The 17,207-nt window shown below is 39.9% G+C and overlaps 6 protein-coding genes across 6 annotated transcripts; 4 read left to right on the top strand and 2 right to left on the bottom strand. All coding sequences in view use genetic code 12, as the record gives it.

Annotated features, from left to right (window-relative positions):
• Window positions 1-208: 208 nt before the first annotated feature.
• On the top strand, window positions 209-1,414 carry PICST_28827 (predicted protein; the record flags this gene model as incomplete). Its single annotated transcript, XM_001388006.1, has 1 exon — window positions 209-1,414. The coding sequence occupies one exon, from the start codon at window positions 209-211 to the stop codon at window positions 1,412-1,414; it is 1,206 nt and encodes a 401-aa protein (XP_001388043.2).
• A 4,649-nt stretch (window positions 1,415-6,063) lies between these two features.
• On the top strand, window positions 6,064-7,301 carry PICST_28825 (hypothetical serine-rich protein; the record flags this gene model as incomplete). Its single annotated transcript, XM_001388005.1, has 3 exons — window positions 6,064-6,127; window positions 6,514-6,675; window positions 6,700-7,301. Coding segments are annotated over 3 exons (828 nt in total), but the record flags the coding sequence as incomplete, so codon positions are not given.
• Window positions 7,302-7,440: 139 nt separating this feature from the next.
• On the bottom strand, window positions 7,441-8,229 carry PICST_34483 (mitochondrial 54S ribosomal protein YmL9; the record flags this gene model as incomplete). Its single annotated transcript, XM_001387622.1, has 1 exon — window positions 7,441-8,229. One exon carries the CDS (start codon window positions 8,227-8,229, stop codon window positions 7,441-7,443), a length of 789 nt encoding a protein of 262 aa, XP_001387659.1.
• Window positions 8,230-8,673: 444 nt separating this feature from the next.
• Window positions 8,674-9,354, bottom strand: PICST_52146 (mitochondrial 54S ribosomal protein YmL16; the record flags this gene model as incomplete). Its single annotated transcript, XM_001387621.1, has 1 exon — window positions 8,674-9,354. The coding sequence occupies one exon, from the start codon at window positions 9,352-9,354 to the stop codon at window positions 8,674-8,676; it is 681 nt and encodes a 226-aa protein (XP_001387658.1).
• Window positions 9,355-9,619: 265 nt separating this feature from the next.
• Window positions 9,620-10,171, top strand: PICST_37810 (predicted protein; the record flags this gene model as incomplete). The annotated part of the gene is made up of 1 exon (XM_001388004.1): window positions 9,620-10,171. The coding sequence occupies one exon, from the start codon at window positions 9,620-9,622 to the stop codon at window positions 10,169-10,171; it is 552 nt and encodes a 183-aa protein (XP_001388041.1).
• A 2,951-nt stretch (window positions 10,172-13,122) lies between these two features.
• On the top strand, window positions 13,123-17,022 carry PICST_74324 (GTPase-activating protein of the rho/rac family). Its single transcript, XM_001388003.1, has one exon. The coding sequence runs from the start codon at window positions 13,420-13,422 to the stop codon at window positions 16,777-16,779; it is 3,360 nt and encodes a 1,119-aa protein (XP_001388040.2). The 5' UTR covers window positions 13,123-13,419; the 3' UTR covers window positions 16,780-17,022.
• The last annotated feature ends 185 nt before the right edge of the window (window positions 17,023-17,207 follow it).

The following is a 17,207-nucleotide window of genomic DNA, read 5'->3' as shown; positions in this document are numbered from 1 at the left end:
CTACAGAGATGAGATGAGGATGAAGAATATATAAAGCCCAGAGGATTCCCTCTAGTTTAAACAGATTTTAAATAGTTCTTCAGTGATTAATATAACTCCATATCCATTAATCCATTTCTAAGTCCAAAAGGAAAACCGGCCTACCCATATACAGGTTTCCCGTCAGATTAGAAGTCAAAATTGCAACCATTTTTAAGCCAACCCAAAAATGTCCTCCACTTTAGCTGCTGAAGTTTACGACAAGTTCGAAAATGAATTCGTTGATTGTCAATCTCCAACTGAACCCAAGGCCTTGACTGATGAATCATTAGTCCCTGTCCTGAAGGGTGAGTTTGATAAAAAATTCAACGAAATCGACGAAAGGTTCAATGAGGTAAACAAAAACCTTACGAACTTAATTAACAAGCTTAATCTCGGAGAAGTTCCAAACAAGGAACCAAAGGGTAAGGAAAAGGCTGATGCTACAAATGCTGGTAATGGATCAGAGTCCCAATCAGATTCGGAGTCATCGCTGGATTCTGACGAAGACCTGCTGGAAAATATTAACACTCCTATATCCGAGACCCTTGAAAGAGGTAAGGGATATAGTACTTCGAATTCTAAAGAAGAAATTAGAAGGTCGGTATGGAGACTAATTGATAAATATGAAGACCAACTTCAAAAGTTGCCAGAATTGGATACAAGCCCTGAGACTATAGCCAAGTATAAGACCACACTCAAACGCGTCTACACTCGGATTCCGCCATTAAAGGAGATCGTATTGAATGACTTTAACCTCAAATCAACCTCAAAAGATACGGTTTTTCTTGACGGTCATAGTACAGCCAATAAGGTATACTTCTATAAATTAGTGGCCGAAAATATAGCAAGTATCCTAAGCGAAAACACAGCAACAGCTTTTGAAAACGAAGCTGGAAATGTTACATTGAAGAAAATCATCGGATACATCGAAACTCACGATGGTAATGATTGTTCAGCACAGATCATTGAATATATCAAGAAGTTTAAAAAGATCGAAAGACTCACCAATACTTCAGATATTGAGAATCATCTTGTACGTATAACTTCCGTTACCGATCGTCAGATTACCCAGTTCTTAAAAACATTAAACTCCCGCGATGCTATTGCCTACTTCATATATGTCAACAACAGTAACGAATCAAATGTCAAAGCTTTAGGTAGACAACTAAATGAACAATACCAAGCTTTTAAAAATGATTCATCAAAGGTTGCAGCTCCACTCAGACATACATTTCTTAAAATGAGATCCGATTCAAATTTTATTGATATGCCTCTGAATTCGTCGGATAAACAACTTCAAAATAAGAAAAGTCATACACATGGATACAAAAAGAACCAAAATTACACTGAATCACAAAAGAACAGTGGAAATAAGAACTTCGCCAACAATTAATGGTTTGGTGGTCACCCAAATCGTCAAATCTTTTACTTAGGTGACGAACCACTGCTGTCAAATGTACTATTTCTATACGATTCAGGTTGTTCAAGAACGTGTGTTAATTCCACAAAATTATTGCATGATATAACCTATGAGCCTAAAGGCCAAGGTACATCATTTCGTGTTGCTGACGGAAGAACCGTACGAGCTATTGCAAAAGGTACGCTTGACATACATCTAGACCCAAAGGTATCTATCTCCAACGTTATGGTCGTCCCTGAAATCTCTTGTAATCTCATATCAGTTGGCCAACTACTTGAACAAGGATGGACAACCGTGCTCACAGACGACGGAGCCTATATTGCCAATAGTGAACACATGCTCAAAGTTGCTAATAGAAAGAATAATCTTTTCATTTCTAAACTTTCTGCCAAAAATAATATCGAATCACTTCATTTTTTTGAAGAGGAATATTCCACAATACATAATATTCCTGCTGAAGTTGCCGAACTACACGGCCCCCAAGACTGGTTTTATCACCATCTACAATGCAGTCATATGGCAATTTCAAATTTACAATCCCTTGCAAAAATGGGATTTATTAAGGTAGTTGATACGGAAGAGAGTATCCGTAGGGTGAAAGAATGTCGCCTATGTCACGCCGTGAACATTAGACAAGCATCACATAACCACACCACCCAAAGACCTGCCACACGTCGGTTAGAAAGAGTTAGTAGTGACACGATGGGACCCTTCCTCATCGGCCACAAAAAATACTTTATCACTACACTCATTGATCATTTCTCCCGATTTACCGAACTTATCTTTACATCTCATAAGCAAGTCATGGATGATGTTCTCCTTCTCTTGCACATATGGAACAATAGATTTCCAGAAAGGATAGCGCATTTTAGAGCAGACAATGCCAAAGAACTACCTGACACCGAACTGCTTGCCAAACTTGGCATAAAACGAGATAAGATTGCTAGCTACTCTCCGGAATTGAATGGACTTGCTGAATCCCACAACCGTACGATCTTGCGAAATATATACAAGATTATCCTTCAATTTCCGAATTACACAGACAAGGTTCTTTGTCTTTTTGACCACATCATTGAATATGTGCTGTACATTAAGAACCATACGCCCAACAAGGCTCTCAAAGGTAGGACTCCTTATGAAGTCTTTAATAAGCTCGATGCATACAGACCGACATATATTCAATTTGGCTTGGACGTGTCAGTTAAAGCATCTTCGCCAGAGGAATTTAAAAAATTGCATATTCCTCTACCCAATGCACCAGCTAATCCAAATAATAAGCAATACCCGATGACATTCTTTGGTACTTTTATTGGTTTCTGCGAAGACAACTACACATATAAAATCCTCGTCAGTACGAAAAACTTCCCAGTTATTCAGACAGTGAATGTCAAGTTCATGAGTTCCATGGCACATATTAACTCATACTTCAAATCGCTTGATTTCTCTCAAATTCAGGAGGCGAACGAAGTTAAAGCGACCTTGAATGCCCAAGTCGCTGCTGCTCAATTTAAACTTAATCAAGAAGCCCATGACTATGATACTTTTGAATCCGTTCGACAGGAAAATGTACCTTCCACATCAGCGGGCATCCACGAAAAATCAGCCGTGATGACCCGTGGTATTTCAGAAGCAAGGAGGGATCCGTCGCCCACGGATAATTATTCAACTGATCCTCAACCCTCTTTCCTGATCTTAGCCAAGAAACATCCCGAAGTGTACACGAACGTTACTAACAAATTTCCTTGGATGACAAATCCTGAACATCCAAAACCTATTACTACTACAGATAAGACTCATAGAGAGAGCACGAGCACTGCAATTAATTCGTCCACATTAGTGGGGGGGACAAACGTACGAACACCTACCCCAGTCAATAAACAGGTAGCTCCTGTATCCGGAGAGGATATCCAGAGAGATACTCCACTGGGCTATAAATCCGACTCAGGCATAACTTCTACTCAAAGAGAGCAGAAGGCTGATGAAACCAAATATGAACTCATTAATGAAGATGCACCCGTTGCAACATTAAAAGAATCTCAAAATCCTGCCTCAAAGCAAATTATTGTTAAAGATCATAACAATAAAAGCGATAATGCAAATGATAAGCACATCCCAGCTGCAATTGAAATTACCGAACTCAATTCAGATACGAAATCGTCTAAAGACACTGGTAACGTCAAGACGAAACATGGCATTGTTCAACCGATTGACAATCAAGGGGAGAGCACAACTATCAAGCATGAGCCAGAGATGATTCAAGCACCTTCAAACAGAGACGTCCGAGCTTTGAAACGTCAAAGAATGCAAGAGGGACTCACACCAGAACCATCAGTTAAATTAAAGCGGTCACCCAATTTTACTCCGGAAAGTAAGACACTTAAAACAAGGACAAAGACGCATCCGGGCCAAAAGAGCAGCGTCTATTCTGTATCAGCTAAAACTAAAACTGATACAGAAGGGGGCGACAATAAAAGACAGAGGAAAACATCACCAGACTTCCTGAGTATAAGCACAATCAACCTTATGGCCAGTTTGATTGAGTCTAGATCAACTGACGTATGTACAAATATCGAAGGTGCACATTGCTTATTCTCATTGATCGATCAAATTGAAGAAGACTCGGATGATTTACCAATCAATGTTATAAATGCTGTTATCGAAAACATTGATTACAACGATAAAAATTGGATAGAATCCATGGATCGTGAAATAGACAAATTCATTAAATTGAACGTTTTTGAAGTCGTTGATATTCCGAAAGGCAGGAAAGCCATATCCACCAGATGGGTACATACATCTAAGGATGGAGGAATAAAAGGCGTTAAATACAAAAGCAGATGTGTCGTTAGAGGTTTTCTACAACAACCCGGCCGGGATTTCGATCCATCAAAAATATCATCCCCCGTTGTAGACCTATTGACCATCAGATTACTAGTTTCTATTGCCACCACTAACAATTATATTATCCACCAGCTCGATATTGAATCTGCGTATCTAAACGCGCCATTATCGAACAATGAGCCAATCTACATCCGTCCACCGAAAGGATACGAATTGCCAAAGAATAAATGCTGGTTGGTTAAAAAGGCAATATATGGTATGCGACAAAGTGGGTACGAATGGTACCACACATTACTCAAGGTTATTCAAAACTTCGGTTTTGAGGAATCATCATTCGCTTCAGGATTGTTCCACAAAAAGAACAAAGGTGACATAATCATCATTGCTGTTTATGTTGATGACTTATTCATGGTGTCATCAAGCGAAAGGATGCTTAAAGAATTCAAACGAGACCTACAAAATCATTTCGACATGAAGTACCTTGAAGAAATCAAGGAATACCTTGGGGTAAAATTTCATAAGACCGAGAACGGTTACATTATGTCCCAGACAGAATACTTACAAAATATTGTAAAGCAATTCAAACTTGAAGAATCATATGGAAAGTATATTCCAATGATCAAAGACAAGTCGAAGTACAATAATGCATCCACCACTGTTAAAGATCACTTTATCGAGGACAATCCGATAAACAACCAAACATTATTGGATGCAAAGGGTAAAGAGCTATATCAAAAGGGAGTAGGATTATTGCTTTGGGCAAATCGAAATACTCGTCCTGATATATCTTTTGCTGCCAATCAGTTGGGTAGCAAAGGTGCCAACCCAAATATAAATGATTTTCAGAAATTATTATACTGCATTCGTTACCTCAAGCTGAACATAGATTATGAATTAAAATATGAGAGCAACCAATCATCAAACAAGAAATTAGATTTTAACATAGTTGCTTACACAGATGCTTCCTTCGCTCCAGAGAAGGATAGAAGATCAATTACTGGAAATGCCATTTATCTCAACGGACATTTGGTTAGCTGGACCACTAAACGTCAACATAACATTACTACAAGTTCTGCTAGTTGCGAATTGGTCGCTTTAAAGCTGACTGCAGAGACGTCGATCCGTATAAAGAACATCTTAAGAGAACTTGGATTCATAGTGTCAAGCGTACAAATCTATGAAGATAATCAAGCTGTAATCGCCAATTGCAAAAACGAAAATATCTCCCATAGTAGGAGAATGGTGGACATCGATATCAAATTGTTGAGACAATTGATTAAGGATAAAGAAATCCTACTTGACTATGTCAAGACATCAGTAAACACGGCTGACATGTTTATTAAAGCGCTATCTAGAGCGCAATTTATTACTCTTAGGGATCATCTAGTTTCCAATGTCAGAAACGCTTCTACATTTGATTCACGTACAAAGCGTTAAGGGGAGTGATGGAAAATAAGATACAGGATCTCTAATAATGGTTTCCGAGGTGACCAACCTCGGATTGGATCCGATAAATATCCGAAACAGAAATTCTACATTTCTTTTGTTGAATAACGCAACAAACTACAGAGATGAGATGAGGATGAAGAATATATAAAGCCCAGAGGATTCCCTCTAGTTTAAACAGATTTTAAATAGTTCTTCAGTGATTAATATAACTCCATATCCATTAATCCATTTCTAAGTCCAAAAGGAAAACCGGCCTACCCATATACAGGTTTCCCGTCAATGAAGCATAGATAGAGACATCTCCTCTTCAATTTAAGAATCGAAAGACCCAAATGCAAAGGAGTGTCAATTACTGGAAGGAAGCAGTCAACTTACCTACTCCTTCTCCAAATGAGGGTGCGTCTCGTGTAATTCCTTTTGATCAACATAGTGAAATTCTCGGTAACTTTGGGCTCACTTAGCGATCATATACAAGGGCTAAGAAAATAATCATCTCCTACAAATAATACACAGATCAGTATATTAATCTCACCTAAATCTGAGTTAACCTCGCTATATCCAGTTCATCAACTCTTGGTGTGTGGCAAGGTATAATTCTTAATTTGAGTAGTGCAACGAGAATATTTTGCTCCCGTATTTAGATATTTTCTTATTTCCATTCAGAGCATGACAAGGGTATACCTTTCTGAAGTATGAGTAGACTACAAAAGGATAGGGAAAGACAGGTTGTAATGATAGGCTTGTATTTCTTTGACTAATGCTCCAATTGTTAATTTTCGTAGAATTCTTGTTTGCTCAAACACTTGCTGAATACCTGTTTAGTCCATTTGTTATAACTAATGGCTACACATATCTGGTTGGATTAGATCAACAGCTCAACTTTTATGCAAATACAGCCTCTTCTCAGAGGCCACTAATATTTCCATTTTTCTATCTTGGAAATGGTAAGTTGTTCTTATTGAATGTAGATAATGAAGTCAATTACGTGGTCATAAAGAACTACGTATTGGCTCTTAGCACACAACCAGATACTACAGAATGGAGGGTCGACCTCAGAACTTTGCAATTGCATTCATACATTGACGGCAGCGAATTTTTCTTTGGGATATGTCCTACCAACGCTGGGGTGTTCACAATTACAACGCAGAGACTAACAGGATGTTACGGCGTATCTTGGATAGCATACGGTTTAACTTCTGTCTCCTTAACAACCACAAATCTTGTCCAAAATGTTGATACATCCAGATCGGTAGATTGGCGAACCCGAACATCTACAGGTTTGCCTGCTATTACTCTATCTTCATCACTGCTTCCATTAGAATCTACGCTACTGAAAGGTTCTTCTTCATCGTCTTCATATTTTTCAGCATTTTCTTCAGTTTCTTCCGACTATTCTACTACAATTTCATTTTCAGAAACATTTTCAGATTCATCCTCAATTAGTTCTTCGTCTTCGTCGCATTCTTCTGGAACTTCAGATACCTCTTCAATAACTAATATTGATTTGATGGTTCTAAAGAACGAGCCAAAGTTTCAACAAAACTCTGCAACCAGTAGATACTTCAGCAGAGTACGCCAAGCCGGCATTGCTTTCATCATCGGTCTGCTAGTTATCGGCATACTAGTTACCCTTTAGTCTAATGCACAATATCTACATCTACATTTCCTCTACATTCTCTTCTCAAATATGTACATATGTTCTAGACTAATTACAAATTGTTCTTGATATCATTAAGCGACTTTCCGTAGAGTTTGGTAGCATCAAGAATCTTGACAAACCCTCTGGCTGGACCTGGAATTTGGCCCTTGACCACCAAAATGCCAGCCTCTCCGTCAGCATGTAAAACTTCATTATTGAAGACAGTGCAGTTTCTTCCTCCCATTCTACCAGCCATCTTCTTACCTGGCAATACTCTACCTGGATCTTGGTTACCACCCATACCACCGGCAGATCTGTGGGACAAAGAAACACCATGCGATGCATTTAAACCTTTGAAACCATGTCTCTTCATCACACCTGCGAAACCTTTACCTTTGGATACAGCCTTGATATCTACCAATTGTCCCACAGAAAAGTAGTCTGCCTTCAACTCTGTGCCTACAGGGATTAAACCCGATTTGTCTCTGACTCTGAATTCGCCAATATTCTGTTTGGGAGAAACACCAGCGGCTTCAAACTTGACTAACTCCTTCTCGTTGACATTCTTCAACTTGTCGATTTGTCCAAGTAAGACGGACCAGTATCCATCTGATTCTACAGTCTTTTGCTTGATCACTTCACAAGAGTCTATCTCGATAACTGTTGCCGCAAACTGCTCACCGGCTTCGGTGAACCATGAAATCATTCCGCGCTTTATGCCTAACAACCCTGGCCTGTTCAACAAACTCTTTCTCAAGTTGGATAACTCCAACGAGTGGTTGATGACTGGAACCTCAGTTCTCATGGATGGTACAGCATGGATTGAGGTAATCTGGGCAGCTCCCCGCGAGAAAACCATCGGAACTCCCGAGGTGCTCACCTTCGCACGAGTTATGGACCATATACTGCTCATAGTCGTGTGGAATTTGTAAGTACAGAGCGTTGAAGGAGTTCTGGAGAAGAATTGTAGGGACATACAATTGTGAAAAGTGAAAAGTTTTTGGAGATAGTGCAGGTTGAGCGAGGGCAAGTGCAGGTTAGTTTTTGGTCCAAATATCTTTTGAATCAGTATAAGACAAATGAAAGTTACTGAAAATAAGTGAATTACTTAAACAAGATAGAAACTTGCCTTTGGGATGCTAGCTTTATTACTTCGAAGCCTTCAATATAAACTCGTTTGCATTCAATTGCTTTTCTTCCCATTTAAATCGGTTGCATTAGTAGTGAACTTCTATTGTATATACAGGATGTGAAATGGTCCACCAAACCATTCTATGGAATATATGGTTATATACGGCTACGTTTACTTGATCTTCTTTTCCTTCAACTTGATGGTCTCATCGTCCACAAAGATACCCTTTCCCTTGTATGGCTCTGGTTTCTTGAATTCACGGATCACCGCAGCAAACAACTTGACTTGCTGTTTGTCTGTACCCTCTATGACTAATCTGGTGGGACCTGGCGAGGACACAGTTAAACCTTCTGGGATAGCAAGCTTGGGAGTGTATGGTAAACCAATCTTAAGTGATACCAACTTTTCACCGTTACTGCCGGTCTCAAGAATTCCTCTGTAACCAGTACCTACGAATTTTACAATGGCCAAGTGACCTTCGGTAGTACCGATCAAATTGTTTTGAAGAAGTGATCTCACAGTTCCCCACATCGATCTCTGAATTTTTTCCTTAGGGTTTTCTACTGTGACGGAGATGGAATTGGATTCAGAGTCCTGATGGACTTGAATAAACTTGGGCACAGCTGTTTTCAAAACACCTTTGGGACCCTTAATGACCACCTGTCGGTCTAGAACGTATCTGTCTTTGCCTCTGGTGAAAGACTTGCAGAATTCCAACGGAATGTCTTCCACTGTGCATTGTACTGACTCGCTGAGTTTTATAGGCAACTTTCCTATGTGCGAACGCACCACCGTAGTCTGCGAGAAGGCACGCACAGAGAAAGCACCATATCCTGGGAGCCTGGAAAACATTTTCTGAGACAGCCTTTCTATCAAAAAAGTGTTGGTATTGGTGGAATTTTAAACAAATTGGTCGTTCTTAAAGTTGAAAACTTTTGAAAATTTTGAAACTGCTCTGGTCCATATTGACCGTGCTCAAAGGCACATGATTTGCGCGTGAGTTTTTACTTGATTCTCAATTTTTTCTAATGCATTAAGAGCAGAGATGATCATCGGATAAACTATTTTTCAGAAGAACTACTAGTTAACAAACTTCATATTAATTTGCATATCCACGATGGTCAGGGCGTTGAAACACCATGAGCAGAAGTTGCTAAAGAAAGTTGACTTTCTTGACTGGAAGCAGGACCAGGGTCATAGAGATACCCAGGTGATGAGAACGTACCATATTCAGAACAGAGAAGACTATCATAAATACAACAAGATGTGTGGTGAAATCCGAAAATTGGCGCATAAGTTGTCGCTATTACAACCAACCGATCCGTTCAGAATAAAGCATGAACAGTTATTGTTGGAAAAATTGTACAATATGGGAGTGTTGGCTACCAAGTCCAAGATTTCAGATTTAGAGAATAAGGTCACAGTCAGTGCCTTTTGTCGAAGAAGAATCGGTGTAGTCATGTGTCGTCTCAAAATGGCGGAGACCATGAGTGATGCCGTGACTTTTGTAGAACAAGGCCATGTCAGAGTTGGTCCTAATGTGATCACAGACCCAGCATACTTGGTGACGAGAAACTTGGAGGATTACTTGACATGGGTGGACACTTCCAAGATCAAGAGAAACTTACTCAAGTACAAAAACAAGATCGACGACTACGACTTGGCTTAGGTGTGGAGTTTATAGAGAAACTGGGGTTCGTGTACAATAGACATAATGATGATAAGTTGCAATGTATACAGTAGATGATGCGAGACTGCTCTGCGAGAAAGCAGAGGGAGAATCGTATTAGAGAGTACGGAATAGAATAAACGAAGAAGAGAAGATGAAGTTTCAGAAGTTGACGTTGGTGGGAATTTAATCATATGGATGTGTAGAGAGATCGCTTGAGAGATATGATTGGAAGGAATTAGGTGAACGATTGCAAAAATACTTAGCGCAGAAATGGAGACATAGAGAATCGTTGTAGGCAGTGGGATTCCAATGCAGTTAAGCGACCAATTGAATAGGGTCTGCCGTTATTATGATTGCAATCATTATTATTAAGAGGTTACCAGTGAAGATATGTCTGAGTGCAATTTTCAGATTGTTCTTAAAGCCTATTTTGTTTAAGTAGAGAATGTCATATTTCAGCAAGTGCCCGCTATCTGAGGAACAAGAGTTGATTGTTTAGTAACCACAACAACTTCAGATCTTTGTTTAGGGCGATGGGCTTGTCTGGTTGCAAGACGCCCATGTTTCAGACTACAATTCCAAACGCTACCAGTGGCATCTGAGACTCATCCCAAACAGGAAAGCCGTTCCAAAACAATAGCAGTTGTGCACAAACCGACGGCAGTGTTAAAAGTTACCTGAATGGAACAGGCTGCTGCAATAACACGACTAAAAAGCGAACCATACAGACCAGAAATAGAAGACAAGAGAATAGCGGTGAAGTAACGTATTGAGGAGTGCTTCTGCTGACGTTGGGACAGATGCTTTGTCAGATTTTATGACATACACAGCATGTATATTCGAATAGAGATTTAGTAGCATGTAGCATTTGTATTGCAAAATGGACGGCTTCACCATCAAAACAAGCCGTCCGATCACAGTCAAAAATCACCAACGTGGAAATCAACAACAGCAGAAAAAGAAAAAGTCGTCTGATGTATGTGAGATAATGCTAGTGTCAACTTTTAAATTGATTTCGACGTCGAGGGAACTCTCAGCTCTAAACACTCGTTTTTCAGATAGTTTTCCGCGCTGCTTCAGAGCCAAATCCACATGCTACACGCGACACGCCGAGGATCTCTCTTGGGGCTTTTGTTGAGTGTGAATTGGCTTTCGTTAAAGGCTAGTAGACCATATTTTCAGTTTTATTTTTTTTCTACTGTACATTTGTGCATCAAAGCTTCAGACGTGTTTGTGCAAATGCATGCAGCTTTCGTCAACACTAATTAATATTGCCTAGGTATTGAAAATAATCTCACCCCGTCTTCAGCCAGCGCTTTTGTAGGTTGCAGTACGAATCGTGATTATACTGTTTCTATCAATAGAACAGCGGAAGAAGACTCAACCAGAGAAGACAACGGACGCATGCATCACGCTCTAAGCACACTGCACCAAGTGTGCTTTGATCGCTATATTTGGCATGTATCAATTATCCGTTCATTATTAGTCTTGCCCGACTTTTTTCCTCTAATAAGCTTAATCTGGCTTGTGCTCTAATTCCGCTAACTTTATTTCTAATTGGTGCCATTCTCGTTCGTATTTGTATTGGCAAGATCGCTCAGTAGCTCATTTTCCGTCCCCTTTTCTCGTCTCTACCCGCTCCCAAATAAACAATTTTTTCACTGTACATGTAATGCACCGCACCAAAAAAAAATAGGAAAAACAAAAACAACACAAACCGCTGCCATTATTCAGTAGTGATTGAACCTGATCTGTGGACAAATTTGTCTTTTGCTTTCTCTGCTAACCACCGAGGCTCCTGTTGATCGTTGAACCTCCTGAAGCAGGCTCATCTCGACAACCACCGGACCTTACCCAGGTAGCTGTGTCTTGTTCTTGTACTATCATTACCGCAGCACAATAAATATTATTATTAGCAGTAGTACTATTAATAATTGCCTTTTGTTCCCCTGATCTGATCGGCTGGCTCCGCTGGTAATTGATATTGAATCCATATCGATTTTCACACAGACCCTGATATTGAACCGACCCATAACATTGATTCGAGTCCCACCCCATTGACTGATTGCACATACGTCATTTTTCCTGTTGATTCAGATTTCGACTACATTTCGATCTCGCTCAACTGCAAGATCTTTTCGTTTGTTGTGTTGTCGTCTCAGTTTCACCCGCTTGAAACATCACAACAAAAATACTCCACCATCTACAGACTCTTCACGTTGTAATCGCATCGTAGTCTCTGCTTCGCCTTCAAATCGCTCCGTGCAAAACATCAACAAAAACTTCATCGTGCCATTCGTCGTTCTACTGTTATTTGCTATCGTTTCCTTTTCCAACTTTTGTCGCTCTTTACCCCCTGATCCTCAATGATGATGAATAACAACACGAACAACTACAACATAAACCCGGTACACGCTTCCAACCCTGCGCAAGCAAACACCGCCCAGCCAAAAAAACCAATAGCACAGCCGCCAGTCGCTGGAGTCAAGTATCTGGTGACAGCCCCACTTGAAACCGAACAGTCTTATCAGACCCAGAATCAACTATTCTACGAGAAACAAGCCCAAATGCAAAGTGAGGCCGCCACACCAAGGCGAAAGTTGTCACATACTGCTATTCTCGGCCATTCTAGACACAACTCCCAGCCAGGCTCGTCACCCAAAGCTCAGATATTCCAACCTATTCGACACGATCTAAATCCATTTCATCACATGCACCATCACCAACAAGGCAATTCTATTCCCGGCCCCATTCCCAATGCTGTGCCAAAGCAAAATCCAAATTCCATGCCAAATCAAAACTATGCCTTCAGCAGTAACAACAATTCTAATTATGGACAGCAACAATTACAACCACGTCAGTTGAATGGAAGCAAAACGCCCCCTTTAGTCAGAAAAGAATCTGCAAACACACCTCAAACACAATCTCAATCTCACGCTCAAGCTCAAAGACCAAACTGGACAGCCTTAATACCCCCGATACCAAAGTCTACTCCACCAAATGCAAACGGCCCAGAACAAGAAGGCCGTGATGAATTCTTCTTTGAAGAAAAAGGTACAAATTCCAAGAACATATCAAACCCATGGAATCCTTCAAAATCATCTTCGGAATCGTCATCATCTTCGCATTTAAACCCCAACCAGCGCCATTCCATTGCTGTATCTCCTAGTGCACTGAATGCTAATCTAGATGGTAATGATAGCGGCAAACCTCCTCTTAAAAGCTACGATTCTACCAAGAGTGTCATGCCAGAGATTTCGGACCAAAAGCGACTCACAAAGCGCAAGAGTAAAAAAGTCTGTAGAAAATGTGGTCTTGATATCACTGGTCAGTTTGTGCGAGCCTTACATAATGCGTACCATGTAGAATGCTTTTGTTGTCATGAATGTGGAAACCAATGTTCGGCAAAGTTCTTTCCTTTTGATGTTGTAGATGAAGCCACTGGCGTTAAAACCCAAGTGCCTTTGTGTGAATACGATTATTTCAAGAAATTGGACTTGATATGTTTCACCTGCCACAGCGCATTGAGAGGTCCCTATATCACAGCTTTGGGAAATAAGTACCATTTGGAACATTTCAAATGTGCTGTTTGCCAAAAAGTTTTTGAATCCGATGAAAGTTACTACGAGCATGAGTCAAACATTTATTGTCACTACCATTATTCAAAGCTATATGCATCGCATTGTGAAGGTTGTCATTCTTCCATTGTCAAACAATTCGTCGAATTGTTCAGAGGAGGCCGTAATCAGCAATGGCACCCTGAGTGTTATATGGTGCACAAGTTTTGGAATGTGTGTATCATGGCAGATTCAGTAGGTTTACAAAGTTCTTTCAATGTTACTGAAAATGAAATTGCAAACCTACGTGAAATCGAAGAAAAAGACGATTTTGGTATCGATCCCAAACTTTTGCTTTCTATTGAACAACAGATAGAAAATGTAGTTATGAGATGTTGGTTGACTCTTTCTGGGTACGAGGAAACCACCGCTACTTGCATTAGTGATATGTTACTCAACGCATGTACTGGAAACCAGAGACAAGGACTTCTTGTAACGGGAAAGTTGATACTTAACGTAGAAGTTTTATTCAAAGCACTTGACTGTGTGTTGGATCTTTGTGACAAATCGTTCCCATTGGTTCTTGATGCACAAAAACTGAAGCCACAAGTTGGTCAACACGCTGATGATCTGGAGTCTTCTTTCAATCAACTCGAAGAAGATTTCTTCCAGCCTTTGAAGAAGGAACCCAGAAATATATCAGGTAAGATCATGAGTTATTTGGCCATCTTAAGAAAGTCTAACCACATTGCTCAGTCAGGCAGTTTGTCTGCTGAGTTACTATCTGTGATTACTGGATGTGCTCACTATCTAAAGCTATTGATCAGAATTGGTCTCAACAATGCCCTCAAAGTCAACAAGTTGAATGGAAACACTATTGCATCAGATAAATTCCTTGAACTTACATCTTCATACGAATTATACAACAAGAAATCTGAAAACCTGAGTCAAGACAACACTTTTCTGATTTTGTCCAAGTTGGCTATCCCTCCAAAGTCCACAGATGCTTGCATGTCTTGTACCAAGAGTATTGAAAAGTCGTGTATCAAATTTGAGAACAAGAGATGGCATCCTAAATGTTTCAATTGTTCTGTATGCTCAAGGTTTATTTCTTCAGAGGAGTTGCCTGATACCAAGTTCCATGAAAATGGCCTCGAAATCATTTGTCAATTATGTTCATCCCCTGGAGAAGCTAAAGTAGGATTTGAAATCGTCAGCGATTTGTCACAATTAGTCTATCTTTTGAAGATCGCCCATACCAGATCCAAAGCAGTCATGAAAGTGGACTTTAGAAAACAATCACAGACAACCGTAGAGCAGATTCAAAGACCTACTGAAGAAGCTAAGAGGCAGCATGTTGCGGAAGACAACTATTCTAAGACCATCAACGACGTTACAAGAATGAGAACTAGAAGACAGAGCCAGAAGTTGTCGAATTCCATCAAGAAGAATGCTAGGAAATCTGTAATTGTAGAGGCGCCCGAGGCTAACAAAGCTAAACAGGATGATTTAGCCTACAGCAACTTGACAGATGACAATATTGCAGAAGAGTTGGCGGATGTCTCATTTGAAAACAACAGAGGAGCTGATACTCAGTTCAGTAGATCTGACAGAAACTTCAGTGCCTCTTCTCAACTATCATATGTAGCATCACAACGAGAAAATGAGCACTTCAACGTCAAGAAGTCTTTGAAGATAAGAGAAGAACCCCAAAGACAGCTTACTAATACTCATCTCGACCGCACTTCAGATTTGTTAAAGAACGAAAAGTCGTTGACGTTGGATGATATTCCTAGAATTGTAGCTGCTGAACAAGCCAGGGATCAAAGACCAAACGCATTCAAACATCATCAGACCTTATACCAAAAACCTAATCACTTACAAAATGTCAGAACCAGTCCAAACATGATAAGCCCAAGTAGTCATTTGGATAGTATTTTGACTACTCCTGTCGGGCAAGGTCACATTGAAAAGAAACAGAAGTACTATTCTGAGTTGACGAAAGAAGAGCATTTTATAATGAGGCATATTGCTGTAGAAGCATTGGGTGAAGTTGCTGGTAATAAATTCAACAAGGATGAGTTGCTATCATTGATTCAAACCAAGAAGCTGCCAACATTCTGGGATAAGTTCAAGTTTGGTAGCGATAAGAAGGACAAGCATTTGGGTGTATTTGGTGTCGACTTGCAAGATTTGACCAAAAAATATGGTATTGATTCAGACTTGGGTGTTGGACCTTCGAGATTAAGAATACCTATCGTGGTTGATGACGTCATCAGCGCTTTGAAGCAGAAGGATATGTCTGTGGAAGGTATCTTCCGTTTGAATGGTAATATCAAGAAGTTGAGAGATTTGACAGAACAAATCAACAAGAGTCCATTGAAATCGCCAGACTTCAGCATCCAAACTGCTGTGCAGTTGGCTGCTTTGATGAAAAAATGGTTGAGAGAGTTGCCTAATCCGCTATTGACGTATACACTCTACGACATGTGGATTTCATCGCAGAGCTTTGAAAACCCGGTACTTAGAAAGAGGGTGTTGCAATTAACTTACTGTATGTTGCCCAGAAGTCACCGCAACTTGCTTGAAGTGTTGCTTTACTTCTTCAGCTGGGTAGCTTCGTTTGCTGAAATAGACGAGGAGACTGGTTCCAAGATGGACATTCACAACTTGGCTACGGTTATTGCCCCAAACATCTTATTTTCGAAGCAGAATAGTCAAGCAGATGCCCAGCCTCAAGGGGGCGACACCTATTTCTTGGCCATTGAAGTTGTCAATCAGTTGATAGATATGCACGAGGAATTGTGCGTTATTCCTGATGATCTTCTTCAGTTTTTTGACAAATGTGGCTTTGTCTCAGACAACATTACTACAAAGGAAATTATGAATAGGGTTGATAAGGTACTCAAGGAAAACAGCAAATATTTCCAGAACTTTGAGATAAAAAACCCTGAAGGTATATCCAACCAGGAAGTAAGAAGCAATACCATCTCTCGTGGCCAGTCCAAGGCAATTCATGAGTCCCATGTTGAAGCCTCTGACGTCTAATTGAACACTGCATTACATTCCCTTCAACGATTAACACAAAAATCACTACATAACAATCAAAACACGGTTATCACAACCATCACAACAGATCAACAAATCAACAAATCAAGTCATTATCTTCAGGATTTGATATTCGTATGTATTATTAGTCACTGGCATTATCATTCATTCCTTTCAATAGCTGCTGGCCATGGACGTGTTTACATATGTCTAGATATAGTTTAATGTATTAGTATTGAAACTATATATATGCTCTTCATCAGCTTTACATCTACAAGTCATTTGGAGTAGAGTAGACCATAATCTTTTTACTAGCGATTTGCAATCTATTTGTCTGCTCTGTTAATTTTCTGGCTCGTGAGACTAGGAAAATTGCGAAATTGGGAAATTGCGAATTTTTCAGAATTTGTAACTAATCTTCATCTCTT

Source organism: Scheffersomyces stipitis, chromosome 1 (assembly GCF_000209165.1).
Source record: "Scheffersomyces stipitis CBS 6054 chromosome 1, whole genome shotgun sequence".
NCBI classification, from domain to species: Eukaryota; Fungi; Ascomycota; class Pichiomycetes; order Serinales; family Debaryomycetaceae; genus Scheffersomyces; species Scheffersomyces stipitis.
Note: the sequence above shows the minus strand (reverse complement) of the source record. Positions and strands in the feature narration are given on the sequence as shown.